At 55.4% G+C, this 18,012-nt stretch overlaps 1 protein-coding gene across 3 annotated transcripts in view; it reads left to right on the forward strand.

Annotated features, from left to right (window-relative positions):
- The first annotated feature begins 3,128 nt into the window (after nt 1-3,128).
- Nucleotides 3,129-18,012, forward strand: part of SSBP3 (single stranded DNA binding protein 3) — a 162,129-nt gene continuing 147,245 nt past the window's right edge. Inside the window, exons 1-4 of one of the 3 annotated variants that reach the window (XM_044770858.2) lie at nt 3,129-3,318; nt 4,302-4,374; nt 4,598-4,659; nt 7,178-7,262. In XM_044770858.2, the coding sequence (XP_044626793.1) occupies nt 3,263-3,318; nt 4,302-4,374; nt 4,598-4,659; nt 7,178-7,262 (276 nt within the window). In that variant the 5' untranslated portion in view covers nt 3,129-3,262. The remainder of the gene's footprint in view (nt 3,319-4,301; nt 4,375-4,597; nt 4,660-7,177; nt 7,263-18,012) is intronic. The other 2 variants (XM_044770860.2, XM_044770859.2) reach the window with 2 other exon arrangements.

Below are 18,012 nucleotides of genomic sequence, written 5' to 3' on the forward strand. Positions count from 1 at the left end.
GGGAGGTTCAGGAAAAATGAGACCAGGCAAAGCAGGTGGCCTCTGCTCCAGGAGTGACAGGCTGGGAGGTTTTCGTGGAGGGGATGGTATTGGACGGGATGGTAGCCTTAAGGAACGGTCAGAGAAGGGGGCTGGGTGGGAGGCACCCCGGGAGAGACACGAGGCCCAAAGATGTGGCCCAGGGGAGGTGGGGATGGGGGCATTCAGTCGGTAAGACAGCTCGGGGTTCCGAATGCTGTTCCTGGGTGTGTGGACCCACTTCCCATCTGACCGCATCTTAGATTGCAGTGGCAGCAGCTGCACACCTAGTCGGGGCTGCTGAGTGGTCCTGCTTCCCGGGAACCCATCAGCTCCCTTCTCTCCAGCAGGCTGAGGGCTCCCTGCTCTCTCTGCCTCTGCCGGGGCCCTTCCACTGTCTCTTTTAGCTCCAGCACAAATCTGCGACGTGGGGCCTCATTCTGTGCCAAGCCCCAGGCAAGGGCAGACCACAGGGACGGAGTGCCTGGCGCAGGTTCCCTGCATGCCACTCGTCTCTCCTTGCCACACGTGCTCTGGAAAGAGATGCTAGTCCTTTTCTCAGGCTGGGGCATGGGGAAAGAAAACTATAGCAGGGAAATCAGCATCACAGAACATCAGACTCTCACGAGCCATCAGAGGTCTTTAACCTTCCTTTCCCGTTTGACAGATGAGGAAAATGATGCATAAACAGATAGGCCCGTGCTGCAGCCTGATGCTGAGAGGCACGGCCAGCCTGGTGGGGACTGTGATGGAGCGGTTGGAGAAGGGCAGTGTTTTCCTTTAGCCAGGATCTAACCAATGTTCTTGATGCTCATAATTTGTGGGCCTTGCAGACCCAAGATGAGTCAGGCTTCTTGTGAGTCAGTCTGTTGACAAGCCATCCCTGGCCGTTCCTAGCCCATCAAAAATAGAAGTCCAGGGGAAGGGTATGAGCAGGCCAATTTAATTAGTGCGGGCTCTAAGGTACCTTAAGTTAGCCCTATTAAATTAAACCGCCTAGGGGCAAAAATAACTGTAATTATTTCCTTCTCTCCCCTATCGTTGTATTTCATCTCCTCCCAACCTCCATGCCTCTCTCATTCACGAGACAACATTTAAACCAGGGGCCAGCACGCAGACCACCAGAGACCAGGGCTCAGAGTTTCCTTTTTCTGCCCCCTTCCCCTGTGAGCGCCCGTCCCCCGCAGAGAAGAGAGAGCGTCCAGAGGCATCCGCGGGGCCTGGCTGCGTTTTAATTTAGGGCGGCCGTTACCCTGAGGAGAACATTATTACAAAAATGCACCCAGACTGTCCTTCTCGAACCAAGGCAGCTCCATTTCTGCGGGGCATTTCTTTTAAACGCCCCTTTTCTCTCTCCAACAGATCAAAATAAGCAAACTTTAATTGCAGGGAATTATTCTTTATTTTGTTAGAACCTACTTCTGAGTTTTCCTACTTGAAACGTGTTTTCCCCAGCACACTGACCTATCCTTTAATTGTTTGGTGCGAGGCATGTTAGGGGGAGGGGCGTTACTTGTTTATTGGAACAGCGCAGTTAAAAAAAAAAAATCAACCTAGGCTAACAGTTTCAAGGCTCCCCTAAAGATGTATCCAAACAGGCAGCCAATCAGCGCTTACACAGCTTTTTCTGCTTGACTCTTTTAAAGAGACAGAGCCGACAGTATTTTATCACGTTTAAAGAGAACCGCGCTCTAAAAACAGTGTGAAAATGGGGAAGTCTTCCCCTATTTCGCTGGTTTCTGGTCTTAAGAGTCTCTAATGAGGGACACGCAGTGTATCCTCGGGATTCTCAGCGTGGGCAGAAAGGAGTCAGCAGCAAATAGCTGGGTCACTCTGCCAGCCCCCCCTCAATTTCCCATTGTACACCTGGGTCACTGACAATGGAAGCTTCCCCTCCCCCCACGCCTGACTCTCGTCCCCCACTCCCCAATTTAGCTCCATTTATTTGAAGTTTGCAGATTTCTGTGGCGCGCATTCCGCGTCGCGGGGCGCCCAGGTGATGCCCCCCCCACCCCCGCCCCCAGAATGGCACCGTCTCCCGTGGGGAAGCCAAGGGGCTATCTTGCCAGGGCTGGCAGACCTCGGAAATTTGGGAGCATTCACTCTCTCAAGTCCCCCGTCCCCTCCCCCAGGCTCCCCAAAGCACGCCAAGGGCCATTTTCGCGCGGCTCCACTTTGGGGTTTTCCAAAGTATTTTAATGATCTAGTAAAGGACCAGCCGCGCGCCTCGGCGCCGGCTCGAGCCGCCCAGCTCGCAGCGTGGAGCCCCGGGCCCGGCGCTCGGAAGCCAGACTGGGCGCGAGGGGGCACCGGGGGCTGGGCGGCCGGGGGGCCGGGTGGGAGTCCGGGGTGGGGGTCGGGGTCGGGGCCCAGGGGGAGGGCGGGCGAGGGGAGGGGGCGATCAGGGCTGGGCTGGCGCGGGCCGCGGCGGGGGGAGGCGAGGGGCAGACGGGGGAAGGGCCGTGCGGGAGGGGGCCGGCGCGCTCCGCTCGGGGGTCCGCGCCCCCTCCCCTCCGCCGCTGCCGCAGCGCCCCCCGCCCCCCGCGGTCCTCGCCGCCGGGAGCGCTGGTCAGCCCCTCCGCGCCGGGGCCGGGAGCCCGGGGCGCCCACCGCGCCTCGCGTCCCCTCCCCACATCTACGGAGGAGAGAGGCTCGCGCCCGGACGGCCCGGCTCGCCCGCGGGAGCGGGGCAGCGGCTCCTCGGAGGCGGCCGCAGCGGGGACTGCCGCGGCCCGGCGCTGACAGGGCGTCCCTCCCGGCCGCCCCGGGCCCGCCCCCGAGCGCCGATTGGCCGAGGCGGCCATCAATCGCGGGCCGCTGCCGCCCGCCCCGCTCGCCCGCCCGGGCAGCCACGTTCGGTTGAGCTCCGAGTAGACCAGCGGCGGCGGCGGCGGCGGCAGCGGTGCCGGAGGCGCGGAGGACGGCGCAGGCGGAGCCGGGCGGGCGGGCGCGCGGGCGAGCCAGCAGCGGGCGGCCGGCCGGCGGGCGAGCGGCGGCGGCAGCGGCACCCAGCCCAGCCGGCGCGGGAGAGTTCCAGGGCGATGGGGCCGCGGCCGGGGCTGACGCTTTGACAGCTGGAAAGAGCGCGGAGCCAGCGCCGGGGGGGAGGGAGGGGAGCGCGGCGAGGAGAGCGCGAGCGTCGGGCGAGCCGGGGAGGGGGCCGGGAGCCGGGGGCAGCTCGGGAGCAGCGGAGCGCTAGCGGCGGCGGCGGCGGCGAGGCTCGGCGCCCTCTTCTCTGCGAACCATGTTTGCCAAAGGCAAAGGCTCGGCGGTGCCCTCGGACGGGCAGGCTCGGGAAAAGTAAGCCTGGGCTCCAAGTGGCGGCCGCGCCGCCGCGGGCTCGGGCGGGCGGCGGGAGGCAGGTGGCGGGCGGGGGCTGCTGCGCCCCGGCCCCGCGCCGCTCCTGGCCCCTTCCCGAGGCCGCGGCGGGCGGCGTGGGAGAGCCCATTGTTGGGAGCGGCGGGGGCCGGGGCACCGGGGAAGGGGCGGCGGGGCGCCGCCGGGGGAGGGGGCACTTGGTGGCCGCGCGGCGTGCGGGGCGCGGGGGCCCGCGGGGAGGGTGGGCGAGGTCCCGCGAGCGAGCCCGGGCGCCCGCCCCGCCGGGCGCTCCCGCCGCGCCGCACTTTGCCCACCGGGCGCGGGCAGGGGGCGCGTGGCTTCTGCAGCCCCGAGGGCTCCTTTTGTCCGCCCGCGGCGTGAGGAGTGCGTGCGGGGCTTTGTTCGGCCCCGAGCGCTCTGCCCTCCTCGCCCTCGGCCTCGCCGCCTGCCCCGCGCCCTCCGGGGCGCCGCGCTGGGCAGGGACGGCAGCGCCGGCTCGGCCCTAGGCTTGGGGGACAGTTGTTTGGGGGGGAGATGGGAGTGTAGCGCTTTGCTGCCCTCTCCAGAGCTCGCTGGGCACCCCGGAGGCCGGGACGGAGTCGCCCCGGACCCTTAGAGCTGGGGAGAGGATGGCGAGGAGTGGGTCGCGTAAAGGAAGGAGGCTCTGGGGTCAGTGGCTTGGGAGTTTGAGAGACCTAGGGGGGTTTGGTCCCGACGCCTCTTGGAAGTTCAAGTTTGGGGGCTGGTCTCTAGCCTTCACGGCTGGAAGTAACGCGTCCCCTGGTCCCCACCCCCTGACTGCTCGCCCCCGCGGCCCCAGGCAGGGCCGAGCTAGCTGCTCACCTCTGGTCGGGGCCACAATGGGACAGCGCAGACAGGGCTGGAAGCCGGCTGGCAGGGTCCGGGCGCTCGCTCCCGTGTGATCTGACGCTTCCCTCTCTCTCTGCCCCCTGCCCACTTTCCAGGTTAGCTTTATACGTCTACGAATATTTACTGCACGTAGGAGCACAGAAATCTGCACAGACCTTCTTGTCGGAGGTGAGTGGAACTCCCCCCATCATCCAATTTCTTGACACCCCCTCCTCCCCACTATTCTTAGAGCCTTTGTTTTCAGGAGCAGCCACTGTGGCCACCATTTTGAATTTTTATCACCTTTTGGCATTTATTGTCAGTTGGTCCTCACAGCCTTTTGGCTGGGGAAAGCCCCCAGCCCACCCCTTCCCTCTGCTCCTCTAAGCTGTCTCTGCTCTCTCCTTTCCAGATTCGATGGGAAAAAAACATCACGTTGGGAGAACCGCCAGGGTTTTTGCACTCGTGGTGGTGGTAAGTTTTGTGTGATAGTTTTGTGTGTGTGTGTTTTGTTCTGAGCCCGGGGTCCCAGTGAACAAAGACGGGAGGCCTGGGGCGGGCCCCCCATACCTTCATGGGCAGCGCTGCCAGAGCAGGGCACGTCGCACTGGGACCAGGCCTGGGGAAGGAGGAAGAGGACAGAAGGGGCTTGTGCCTGAAGTTTTCCCCGCCGCCTTCCCCTCCTACTGAGAATCTCCAGACCCTGCCTGGTGTGTAGGGAGAAGCTTCTTGCTTTCCCAGCTCACCCTGGGCACTAGGCAGGGGCTGGAAAAAACAGGGAAGGGTTTTTGTTAATTCTGCATGCTGCTTTAATTAGAGGGGTTGGGGGCTGGGTGGGGTGGAGGGGACACCAGGTCTGTTTTACAACTGGCCTGTCCGTCCCTTCCTTTTTCTTCTGTGAGTTCGAAACCTTGAGAGAGAAAATTGACTGGGGCCTTTTCCAGGCACCCTGAGAAAAAGCGAGAAGGGGCTGCCACTTCCTTTAAAGATACTGATTCAGACTGACTGGACCTTCCTCTCCTCTGTGGGCCCTCCCCCACCCCCCACATCCCTAAAACCACAGAGTTTCATTTTACCCAGAACCTTAGCTGGGCGGGTTGACCTCGCAGAGTGCCTGTCGTTGGGAGTTAGGGGTTCCCTCTCGCTTGTGACCCTTTTCCAGGCCCCGGGGCCCTGTGGGTGTGGGACCACCGCAGGTTTGCTGGAGGCGGGAGTGAGTTGCTGGGAGCAGGAGCCCTGGGTGTTTTGTGGGAGCGATTGGCGGAGTTTTTGACGTCCTTTTGAAAAGGAAAAGAAAGCAGAGTGGCTTTTGATATTTCGGTGGAGTTCAGGAGAGCGGAGTGCCATGTCTTGGGTCTTAGTGCGTTTACCTGACCGCCAGCTCAGCTTACTGTTCCAAGTCTCTTTGAAATGCAGTGGGACGAAGAGTCTGTTCTAACTTGCGCAGAGAAAATGAGTTTTTAATTACTTCTGCCAACCTCGGAACTGCTGCTGTTGGAGGCGTGTGGTGTGGCACGAGGATTTACCTGTGGGAGTGGGCGATTGGTTTTCTGTGGCTGTTTTTGGAGAGGAAGGTGTGGATGGGGTTGGCAGGTCTGACCGCCGTGGATTTTTCAGAAACTTAGGCTTATGAATTAAAGTTACTCAGAAGGGGCTGGGGAGTTTGTAGTGTCAGAAATCCTTAGTGTGTGGAGGAGTTAATCAAATGTGTGCGGTTTCGGAGGACAGAAAGGGATGCTCTGGAGCCCGTCTACAGCTAGTAGAAGTCCCTGATTTTCCCGTTCTGTGCATTATCCCCCGGAACTTCTCCAGCCTTGTCTCAGCTCCTGGAACGTAGACAGTCTGTTGTCCTGGACTCGGGCAGTGGTGGCTCTGAGTGGCTATGGCCGTGGTCTTGTTAGCTAGAAGTTGCCTCGTGCGATTTGACACCAAGCAAATGACCGCCCCTTGGGAGGTGGGAGGAGGCAGGGGAGCTGACCGAGGGGGCCAGGCTGTGGATTCACACACCTGAGGGAGATGCTCCTCTGATGATGACAGAGCTGGCAGTTTGTGATGGGGACAGGAGCACTGGACCTGGAGTCAGACTTCCACTCCAGAGCCCGTTTTACCCTTCAAGCAGGTTCGAATCCCCGGGCCATGGGCTCCTGACCTGGAGAGGGTTTCTAAGGCTCCTTGTTAATAGCAGCGGCTACCCCATGATTGCGTAGGGTTTTACTGTTTGACATAGGATTGTGTCTATTCTCATGTGATACAAAGTGTTGGAGTGACCCTACGAAATCACGGAGGGGGCTGAGGGGGGACATCTGGGACAGGTGCGTCTCTGAGGAGGGCTGTCTATGTTAAGGTGGAAAGACAAGATTCTTGGTCATCCATAAGCTCTCCTTTGGCTAATTGATGCATGTTCTCTGGGGGGCAGGGGAGGAATGGTTCTGGCAAGAGAATACCTTTGGTGGGAGTGGGGGGAGGGGGGAGGGGTGGGGCTGCGGGATTAAGAACCTGTAGGTTCCTTGATTGCCAGTCGCTCAGATTGCTGCATGTATGAATCATAGTCCTGACTTTGATGATTAAATCTTTTTACGAAATCTAGCTATTTTGGTTTGGGGGAGGTCAAAGGAGCACAGAATAGACAGGCCTGGATGCTTTGTGGGTGGGTTGTACTAACCTATTTGAGCTTCAGGTACCCCATGTATAAAGTGGGGATAAAAATCACGTGCCTTACAGCGCTGGGTAGTCACGCAGTATCATGGGTGGGAGGCACCTAGCACATAGTAGGTGTGTGATAGGTGAGGACTATTACTCTGGTTACAGATGGCTAGCTTGTAGAAGAGGTTGCATCCATTTTCTTTTCTCGGCTGAGTTTGCCCGCCGCAGGCTGAAGGGGGGATCCAGCCTCTGGGAGACCTGGCGCTGTCAGCACCGTGCGCGGTGCACTTGCCGTTGGTACACAAGTCATAATTAGTAACCCGATCTTATTTTATTTTTCGACTTGCAGCGTATTTTGGGACCTTTACTGTGCAGCTCCTGAAAGGCGAGACACTTGTGAACATTCAAGTGAAGCGAAAGCCTTTCATGATTACGTGAGTAACGAATTTTTAATCCTGGCAATAATTACAGGGTTGGATAGCTCTAAGTTCTTTAGTCCCAAAAGCAAATACACAGCCAGTTGGCAGTGGTCTTTGTTTTCTCCTTGCCTTTTCCTCTGTCCTGCCCACCTCCGTGCTGCCCTGGCCCCAGACGTCCCCCCACTGGCAGCGTTCTAACTTGGTGAACGGTATCTCATAATGTAATTATGCAAAAGAGCGTCGATACTTATCTGGAGCATTGAATGGCACTGTGTGGGCCTCAACCGTGTGACGTTTATGTTCTGAGTGGACAGTTAGCTGGGAGGGGACTGAGCCTCTTTAGTGGTGGTTTAAGAAAAAATTGACCACCACCACAACAACAAAAAACTAAATATGAAACTCGTGTTTTGGAGTAGAAGGAGTGGTTGAGTGAGAATTTGGTGAAATGGACTCTTGCATTACTTTCTAGGGAGTGATCTTTTAAATGATGTTTTTGGGGGGAGGTGTTTGGTGAGGGGCTCATGCTGTGTCCACTAAGATGATGTTTACTTTGAGGTCCTTGGCTGGTCCATAATCCTGTGTTTAAAATATTCTTGTTGGGGTGGTTAATTTCATCACATTGTGGTGCCTTCTGCCCTATCATTCATCCTTTACCTGGATGAGTTTCTTAAATTGTATGAAATGTTTGTGAGAGAGATGTCTGCCACCTGTCCATCTCCCGTGGCAGTCCCCCTCGAAAAAAATAATGGACTCCAAACCAGGGCCGGAGTCAGACTTTATGATCAGATGGAACAGGTTAGGATCTTTGCGGGGAGATGGAAGGGAAGTGTCTGTACATCTTCCCAGCTCCTTGCAGTCCTCACTCCCTACTGGCCTTGCAGAAGGTTGTGTGTGTGTGTGTGCGCAGGCATGTGTGCATAAGACGTGATTAGTTTGGTCTTAACACTTCTGCATGAGGTGGGTAGGCATGTTCCCCGAGCCCTAGGGCATGGAAGTTGGTTTCTTGAACATCATCAGGGCCCACTCACTCGGCCAGGCCATCTGAGTCCCCTCTGTGCAGAGTCTGAAACCGGCCTAAGAGACCAGAACCCATTTGGTTGAGTTTCACAAGTGGTCAGATCCCATGACCATAAATATCTTTCTGGTGAACATTTCTCCTGACAGGAGGAGTGAGAGACTCACCTGGAGGCTCCCTGGTTTTGAGAATATTTGATGTGATGAAATTTTGCTAATGAAATTTAGTGCTGAAAAGTTAATGCCCTTGGAGTGGAATGCTGAGGAAATTGACCAGTTCTTGTGCCCTTCCAGAGCTGAAAAAGAGAAGCTGGCGAGTGGTACTTAAGGCCTGGCAAACTTTTAGTGGTAAAAGGTGAGGTAACTGGTTCACTTGTGATGTGGTTCTTCTGGGAAAATTCGTGGTGATGATCATAGGGTTTCCCGAGGTGGAGGTTGGGGGAGGAGGCTAAGAGGTACATTAACCGTGTAAAAATAGTTGGTGAATTTGACCTTTCTACCTAGTAAAAATCCTGCGCTTTTTTTTTTTTTAAAAACCTGTGGACCGCCAATTCCTGTGTGGCCAGTCTTCAACTGCTCTGCAAATGGTTTCATTTTAGAGTGGGGGATGGGTAGACTTGCCTCTGTCAAGTTAATCTCTTGAGGTAGGATGTCTGTGCTGTCTTTTGCAGGGTATCTTTCCAAGAAGTTAATGATTTTCAACTAAGTTTGGTGCTCTGGTAAATGATGTGAGACACTCTGGCAATTTGTGGTTTGGTCTGCCATCTTGAAACAATATGGCGGCAATGGGAGCTTGCATGAGTTTGCCTTCAGTAACTTAGGATTGGCAGCAGAATTGTGCAGAGATTGCTGAGTCGGTATAGACATTTAGAAGATGCCGCTGAGAGTTGAAGTCACGCTGATTGAGGCCCAGGATTCACAGGTTTTGGGATCAAAACCCTTTTTCCTGGATTGGGGTCCACTTGGTCTCATGTGGTCTAAGAGTCGGATTGTGGGAGGGAGGGATGAGTGATGAATGGGGATGGGAAAGGGACATCTCTGCTGTGAAGGAGTGAAGGATGGCATTGACTGCAGAGGTGACAGAGAAGCAACTGGAAAATTAAGAAATATTTAAGAAAATTAAGAAAAGAAACCCTCTTTTCTCTGTCCTCAAGTCTTCATGTGTTCTCTTCATTGCCATGGCCACCATCCAGTAAACCCTCATGCTTTCTTGCTAGAATTACTGCTGGGGCCTCTTTCTGGACTCTCTTCCTCTTGTCTGGAGTGCGTATGTCTTTTGTCCGTTTAGATCCTATCCATTTTTTACCTTCTTCTTCGTGGACTACTTCTATGATCGTTTTCCGTGCTCTGATGGCTCCTTCATCTCAGAGTCTATAGAAACCACCTATACAAAGCCTCTGTTGGTGGCTCTCCATGTGCTGGGCCCCCATGCAGTCTTTCATTTCAAGCCGCCAGTGACCCCGTGAGAGAAGGCATGTTGTCAGCTCCACTTTGCAGATGAAGAAATTGAGGCCTAGAGAGGTTAATTCACACCTGGTAAGTGGCGGAGTTAGTACCTGAACACAGATCATAACTGACTCCAGATTGGTGTTCCTGACCCTGCCGTGGGTTGGCCCCGGGTCCATGGCCAGTATCGTTTGTTCGCACCTATTCTGACTAACTTCTCATTCAGGTTTGTCCTTCCAACCACAGCTTAGTAATTTTTTCCATGCCAGAGAACGTTCATCTGCAGAGCTGTCTATCTCTGTAGCTCTCATAATACCTGGTACATAGTAGGCATGCGCGCTCATTGAATGAAGGGGTTAAGGGACTATGGGTGAGAAAAGATAGGTAATTTGGGGCCAGTGAGTGACCTGGTCTGGAGCAGCCAGCAGAATGTTGGAAGGTGTTCTTTTGGTGACTTCATTTTTGCTGGGTTATCCTGAGCCAGGTGATTTTCGTGTCAGTTTGCTAGTTACCTTAAATCCTTTTGAGAAGGTAAAGTGGAGTGTAAATGTGAGTGTGCAGTCACTGGCCTGTTTCCATCAAGGACATCCCAGGATTCCCAGGTCCCTGGCTGGGCCTGGTGGGGAGGCCGTAGTAAGTGCCTGGGGGCGGGATAAGGAGGCTGGAGGGACCTCCTTCTGGAAGATCTCAGCTCTCAGCGGGGAAATGATTTTGTGTTCCTGGCAAGTTGTCTCCCCTTCCTAAGGCTGGGTCAGAGGTCAGGTGATCTCAAAAGCTCCTCCAGGTCAAGGCCAGCTGGAGGGCCTGGAATGAACCATGTGGCCCAGGGGGAGGGGGTTAAATTTTCTTTGAATTGGTGAGTTTTTGTTTGAGTCACTGCCTATTTTCCGCCCCACACCTGGCAACTTCAGTTTTCTTGGCTCGTTGTTCGTCAGCCCGGGTGCCCTGATGTTGACCGCACATCCTGGGGAGCGTCGAGCTTCAGCACCCAGAGTGGACCTTCCTGAGAAGCTGGCTTGCCCTCCCTCAGAAGGGCCCTGAGGCCGGGCAGGCGCCTGCTGGGGTTTTCCTGCTGCTCCTTCCCCCTCCCCTCAGCCTGAGCAGTGGTTCTGAGTGTTGACTGAAGTTCTTGGGGTCCTGCTGGGCTCTTAGACGCTGTTGTCTGGGTCCTGGCCGTTTGTGGAGTGGGCACTCCTGGCTGAGTGCGGGCCCGGCACTGTCCTGGCCCCCCTTCTCCACTCCGATTTCTTCTAGGGGCTGCGAGGTTGGTCGAAGGGACCAAGTTTGGTGCCTTCTCAACCACCAACTGGCAGTCCGTTCTCTCCTTGTGGTAGCTGATTTTGTGTTGTCCTTTTGGTGGCAAGAAATGAGTGGTGTAGGTAAGGCTGTGAAGTGGCCTCTGAGCTGAAGGTGCTGGTTCCTTGCACGGCTCATGTTGCTGTTCTTTTCACAATGCATTTTCAATACATGGTGGTGGTTCGGCCGTGCAGCTGCCTTGCTGGTCAAGTTTTGTTGTTAAATCTCATCCGCCTTTTACAGGCAAGGAACCTGAGGCGTGGAGTTCAGATGGCTTGTCCAAGGGCACAGGAGGTGGCAGAGTCTAGGCTCCCATCTTTGCAATTCCACCTCTCAGCTTTTGTCAACACTCATTTGATACAGAAGCTCTGTGAAACAGAGGGAAGATATTTGCATTTGACCCAAAGTGCGTCCATATGTATTCGCCGAAAGATGAATTGAGCAGGGAGTTAAACGGAGCCCCTCAGAGGCGAACCGCAGAGTCACTGGCAGAGGTGGGACCTGAGCTCCGGACGGGGTGTGGTTGTGGTGCAGTGGCCCCTTTGGCAGGGAAAGTGTGATAAAAACTATGGCCTTTCCTTCCAGAAAATGTATGTCCCCCCACAAAGGAGACTGTACGTGATTTCAGGAGGTTCACAGACTGCTGCCCCCTATCCCGAGCTGCTCTGTGATCCCCAGAGAGGAACTTGGGGAGTGCAGTGGACGTGGAGTCCCATGACCTTGGGGAGTCTTGAGCGTCAGTCTCCCTGCTCTGAAGACCTGAGGTCCCTCTCAGCTGTGCCGTTCTGAGTCCCTGACTCAGCCTCCCTCAGCGGGCTGGCTCCCTTGCCCGTGTCCTCCTACCCCGAGGGACTCTGCTGGCTCCCAGCTGTGAGCTGTGCCTGCAGGAGGTTTGGTTAGAGTAGGAAGGTGCCCCTGAGTTCTGGCTGTGACAGAGCTGAGGTCTTTGTGGCTCCGTGGCAGGGGTCCAGCGTCTTTGGTGGGTTTGAAACAGCAGACATTTGAGAGGGCCCTCCTTGGAGGTGCAGGGCAGAGGTTCCTGCCAGGTGGGAGTGTCCTCGCCTGCCAGCACCCTTTGGGGGCAGGGGCATGAGAGGGTGGCAGAGCGGGCAGGGAGGGGAGAAGGCCGCAGCGGGGCTCTGCGGAGCTGGGGGCGTGCTGTCCCCTGTGATAAGCCAGCCGAGCTATCTGCCCAGAGGTCCTGGCAAGTTCATGGCGTTGCCTTTGGCTCCGACCCTTGGCACCCTTGTGTAGCAGATTAAAAAAACAAAACACACACACAGTTGTTTCTTTCCCCACTCCCCTGGAGCTTAGACTGTGTGTCGTGTTCTTTCTGCGGGTGCTCTCCCCATTTGCTGCAATTCCTCTTGACCCGGGAGGCTGCCAGACTCCTCCATCGGTAGCTAATTAAACACTAAATGAGTAACTGCAATTGCATTTTGCCAGAACCCGGGCCATGCGGCTACCTTAATGGGTTTCAAGTGGCGGCAGGACCCCAAATTGCCAATCCTTGCCCTTTATTTCAAGGCGGGAGGTGGGCGGGGAGTGGTGGGGACCCAAACAAAGTTTTTGGCAGTGGTCACTTCATTTGAACTCCAAGACCAGCCGTGCGCACCAGTCTTTGCATAATGCCATCTTTGTTAGCTAAGCATTTGCAAACTCGGCCCCAGAGTTAGCTCTGTGCCAGCCACCGCTCTGAGGCAGCCGGGGCACACCAGCTCTCCCTGCAGCCTCGCTCAGGCCGGCTGTCTCAATTTTCCAAGGGAAGCGGGTTCTCTGGCGGGACCTCTGGCCAGGGCCGCTTGTCCCCTTCCCTTGGCCTTCCCGCCTCTGTGTGTGAGTGCGTGTGTTGAAGCCTTAAGAGGGAGAAGTGGAAGGGAGGTGTGTGCCTGAGGGCCTGTCAGCCAAGATAACAGAAATGTTACACTAGCTGTAGCCTTTACAATAGTGTCTAGGGTTTAGAGTATTTAGAAAAATTAATCTTTTTTAGCTTGGTAATAATTCTGACCACGGCACAAGTGCATTAGACGATTCACATAAACTTCTTTAATACACATTGCTGGGAGCTTAGAGCAGATAGACAATAATGATCGTTTGTTTGGATTCACCAGGGTAATGGGGTTTTCTGTAGTCTTGGCGAGAGGAGTTTTAGGAATGTTTCTCTTCGTATTATGCGTCTCTCTTCCTGGGCCTTGAGTCCTCTGGATTTGGAGGGTCTGGGCTCTGACTGGTGGCTGGACTCACACCTGAGTTCCAGTCCCCACGTGGTCGTTTCTTGGTAGGGCGGATTTTCGGATCCTCAGTTTGCCGAGCAGCAGAATAGGGAAATAGTGGTTCCTTTGCGTGGTTGTTGGGAGGGTTAAGTAGTATTAGATGTGTAAATTGGGTGTCTCTTTCTGGCTAGTGCTTGGTAAGTTTTTGTTTCCTTTCTTTTTATAGCCCTGAAATTTTCCTCAAAAACTTGTAATATGAGGGAGACAACAGGGTATTCTTCTGGGAAAGCGAGTTGATCCCTGGGAACTGGACATTGAATTTCCCAGGGATGCCCTCCAGTGCCTGAGTGCCCAGGGTGCCAGGCTCCCCGATGTGTCCTTCTCCCATACCAGCTACCTTGTCTCACCCCCACACCCCTGCAAGGGGCAGAGCTGGCGGTCCTGCCACAGGCTGGCACCGATAATGCTCCCCTGAGGTGTCTGCGCCCCTTATCTGTGTTGGACAGAGTGGTCTTGTCCCACCCCCACGTGTGGCCACCATGTAGCTAAATGGTAAGACCCAAAGGCTTGCAACTTGGCATCAGCGGAAATCTGGATTCAACTTTTGGCTTCACAGCCTTTTTAGCTGGGGGGCCTTCACATTTCACAGTCCAGTCTCTTGACTGTGGAATAAGCACAGAGTCGTCCTTGCTCAGCCCGCCGTGGGGGTGGCCGAGAGAAAGGCATGGAGAGCTGCATGGGGAACATTAGTTGTGCTGTGGAAATGCCTCGAGGGCTAAACAGGAGCCAAAGCTCCTAGTCGGGGTCTTGTCATCGCCCTCTTTGGTCTGTATGCTGCCTGGGCCGGCCTCAGGCCTCGCTTGACTTTTTGGTTGAGTGAGGAGTCCCAGAAAGGGGCGTTGAGGAGAATGCGAGCTTGGGAAGGGGTGTGTTGGCCGTTGCAGGAAGCTGGTTGTGCGCTCATCAGCTGCTTCCTCTTTGGGCTTCCCGGGGTGAGCCTGAGGCCTTGGTCAACTGGCCTCGGACCAGGAGCAGGAGACACCGCTGAGTTTCGAGGTGTTGATTCAGTGCGATTACTGAGCACCTGCTCTGCTCACTGTCTAGTTGGAGAGACAGGTGCAGCCCCGGCTGTGATAAGTGCTTAAAAAGATTTGTGCAGAGTGATCTTGTTCTTCGGAGAGACCAGGATGCAGAGTGAGGGCGGATGGGGAAAGAGGTAGACGGTCCCTCCTTGTGTGGTGGCTGGAAACCTATTTAATGTGTGTAGACAGCAGGGTTGCAGATGATTTAACTAGAGGTCACCTAGTCATCTTCAGGCAGGTAAACTGAGGCCGGGAGAGGAAAGATGCCCTGCCTGAGGTCACCAGTTGCACTCAAACCTGCAAACCCGATCAGGGTCCAGGACTCTATCCTTTGCCCTGTGCTGCCTTACTGCCTTACAAGCCGTGCAAACTTGGGCACCTTAATTAACCTCTCTATGCCTTAGTTTCCTCAGGTGGAAAATGGGGTTAATGAAGTACGCTTGCCTCATCATGTGGTGATGAGGATTAAATGAGCTTCTGTGTGCGTGTGTGTGCACACAATACCTATGGTGCCTGGCACAGCGTGAGTGCTGTATTAACGTCTGCTGTCATTCCTATGATGTCACCTTGGCCTGGCATGCATTCTGGCTTTCCCTCGACCCAAAGGGGGCGGTGCCAGCAGAATGGCGTTGGTGTCAGAAGTTGTGCCTGTGAAACATGAACTGTTGGTGGCTGGCTCACCTGTTGCTTAGCTAGCTCTCTGGATCCCTCCCTGGGTTTGAATTCACCTTCAAGCACCCTGCAGTCATTGGAGCAGGAGGGTTCACAGACAGCCTCCAGCCAGGCCCCTGCCCGTGAGGATGGCATGAGTTGCCACCTGGCCAGCCCTGGGCTGGTGTGGTTCAGTCGGTGTCCACTTTCCCCTCTTCTGGCCTCTTCTCTTGCTGTAGGAATCTAGAACTTTCCCCAGCCCCCTCTGACCCTTCCCCAGGTCCCTACTTGGCACTGTACCCCCTGAGATGGGGCTTCGCTGCCAGCCCGCCCTTCTGTAGAGCAGATGCCCACCTGGAATGTGGTCCTCCTCTGGGCCTGCCAGGACACCCCCACCGGAACACCCTCCTTTCTCCCAGGAACTCTGTCTCTCATTCACTTGCTAAGGGTACCTGGAGGGAGAGTGATTTGGGTCAAGGCTGTGTGTCTGCTCTTCCCCCTTCTAGATTGAAAGCTCCTGAGGGCAGGAGCCCTAGCTTCACCCTTTTCTGCCCCTCCTCCTCCTGGGGCCTATTGCAGAGTCTTGAATAAATCCCGAGGTTGGTGAGCGACACTCACTCGGAGCCTGGAGAAGTGAGAAGTATTTGACCCCTGCCCGGGGATCGGGCGTGTTAAGTACATGTTTTAATGGAGATGGACAAGTGGCGCGTGGGAACGCGTTGCTTTGCAAAGTGTGAGTTGTGATCCATTAGTACCTGGTGAAATCAGCTTAGTGGGTCACCACTGGCAATTACGAAAAAGAAACGACAACATCACACAGAGTAAACATAAGTATTGTTTTGGGAAGCTCCTGTTTTCAGTGATTTACATGGCCTATAAATGAACGTGGGCCCTGGGTTTGCAATGTAAAATGTGCCTCGTGGCGGGTCTCCCTCTAAACTTTGAAACCCAACAGCCCAGGGAGGGCTGGGAGCGCATCTTGGGCCCTATAAGGCTGGGTAACTTGGGCCGAGTGACATGCGATGCTTGCTGACCTCAGTGTCTTGATCTGTAATCGGGGTTACTCCCTCCTCTGCGGCTCTCGGGGGAGTTGTCTGCCTACCTGCTTCCAGAGGGGGGCCTCGTGGTCCCTTTGTCACGTTGGTGGGCGCTGCCGTGTTCTGAGTGTGCTGCACATGAGGAGGGTGAGCGAACGGATGCCTGCAGACTGCTGAATCGACAGGCGCTCCCACTTCAAGTTTGCAGCTTGTCTCTGCTGGCTGTGGGGCGGCTCTTTCCGCCTGTCTGCAGTTGAGGCAGGGGTCCCGGCCCCCTGTGGAGTGTGTTGTCTGAACATCTGCGGGGCTCAGGCCACAGCAAGAATCTTGAGAATAGGTCTCAGGGCATCCTGTCTGACCTAGGTCGGCCCAGCCTCCCCAATTCCCTGTCCCCTCCCGGTGACAGCTGTTTGCACAGCTCCCGAGGCGGGCTTTGTGTTCCCCGCTCTTTGTCTGTCTGGGTGAAGCGCCTGACATTTCACTTCTGTTTCAGTCCTCTGACCTTAAGAAGCACGGCTGCTCCCGGGGGCCCTGTCTGAGGTTTTCCTCTGAGCTTCCCTCCCAGTCACAAAAGGCTGTTAGAGAGAGCAGCCTCGGGTGGCAGACCTCCCCCATGCCCAGGGTGCCAGCTGCAGCTTTGCGAGCTCTTGGGGTGAACAGAGCATGGCCTTGCAGACTGGACCGTGACACGAGGGTCCAGTGGGCAGTCTTTCCTGGGTACCTGCTGCCTGCCTGGCTCTGCGCTGGTTGGAGGTGGGGACCACCACAGTGTCATGGACAGTGCATAGGATCTGGACTTGAATGACCAGCGTTCAAGTTCTGGTTCTTTCAGGTGGCCTTGGGTGAGTCATGTGGCCTCTCGGAGCCTCAGTTTGTTCTGTGATGTGAAATGATGTGAAATCCGCTTCTCAAGCTTTTTTTGAAGTCGGGTGAGAGCACGTGAAAATGGTTTGTAAATTGTGGTCCACTTTTGAGAAGGCTGTTTCGAATTTGGGCAGACCATCGAACCAAAGCATGTATATCAGGAAAGGAGCCTCAGTTTAGAGATGGGGAAACGGAGGCCTGGAGTAGGGTGGTAACACAGCAAGTCCGTGACTGGCTGGGCTCTTGATTCTGGTGGCAGCCACTGACTTTAGAAAACCTCCACTTATGAGGTTGGATGGCGCCTGTGTCTGTGCCGTTCATTGGGAATCTCATGGCTTTCTTTGGGAGGTGATGGGGGGCTCCCTGTGGCTTTGGCCATGTGGTTGAGCCGAGGGGGCTGACGGCCCAGCGGGCAGGCTGGCGTCGGGCGTGTGCATGCTGCTGTTCTTTTCTTGCTGTGTTTTAGAAGGCTTCCAGTAGAAAATGTTATCCTCTCTCTGGAGGCCCTCCTCTTGGCAGCCCCGCGACCCTGCCGCTGGCCAGGTCCCGCGCCGCCAGCTCGCTTGGGTTACACTGGGCAGGGCTGGCCCGCAGCTCTGGCTGCAGGTTTTGCTGCGGATCTCCAGGCCGGTGAGCCGCTCCAAAAGGGGATTTTACGGCGTGACAGGGAATTTCAGCCACCACATTATCTCCGAATTGGCCAATTGATGGTTTCAGCAGAGCATTTCAGCATCGGGGAAGCCAATACAATTTGAGTTAGTTGTGATGGCTGCCACTTTAAATACCGCAGTGAATTTCTGTCAGCGAGCTAATGCGTGAAATAGGGAATTGCAGAAAACTTGATCACCAGAGTGACTGCCTCAGTCGATTCTGACCCCAAGCTACAGAAAATGAACTTAAATCTAGTTGACTCTCGCCGCATACTTTCTTTGGCATTATTTTGCCAGCAGCATCTTCGCCAAGAGGAACTGGAGGAGGAGAGACCAGGTAAAAACCACACCGTTTGACGCTGGCCCCCGTGACCTTAGGGGGCGGCGATCTCCCATGGGAGGCCGAGCCCTTGGGAGTTGGGGTGGTGGTTTCTGGCTGAGGAATGAATTACTAAACTACAGTGTTGCGGTTTAATGATAGTGAATCTCTTATTTAACGAAGGAAACTGGTT

The sequence above is a fragment of the Equus asinus genome, chromosome 5 (genome assembly GCF_041296235.1).
Source record: "Equus asinus isolate D_3611 breed Donkey chromosome 5, EquAss-T2T_v2, whole genome shotgun sequence".
NCBI classification, from domain to species: Eukaryota; Metazoa; Chordata; class Mammalia; order Perissodactyla; family Equidae; genus Equus; species Equus asinus.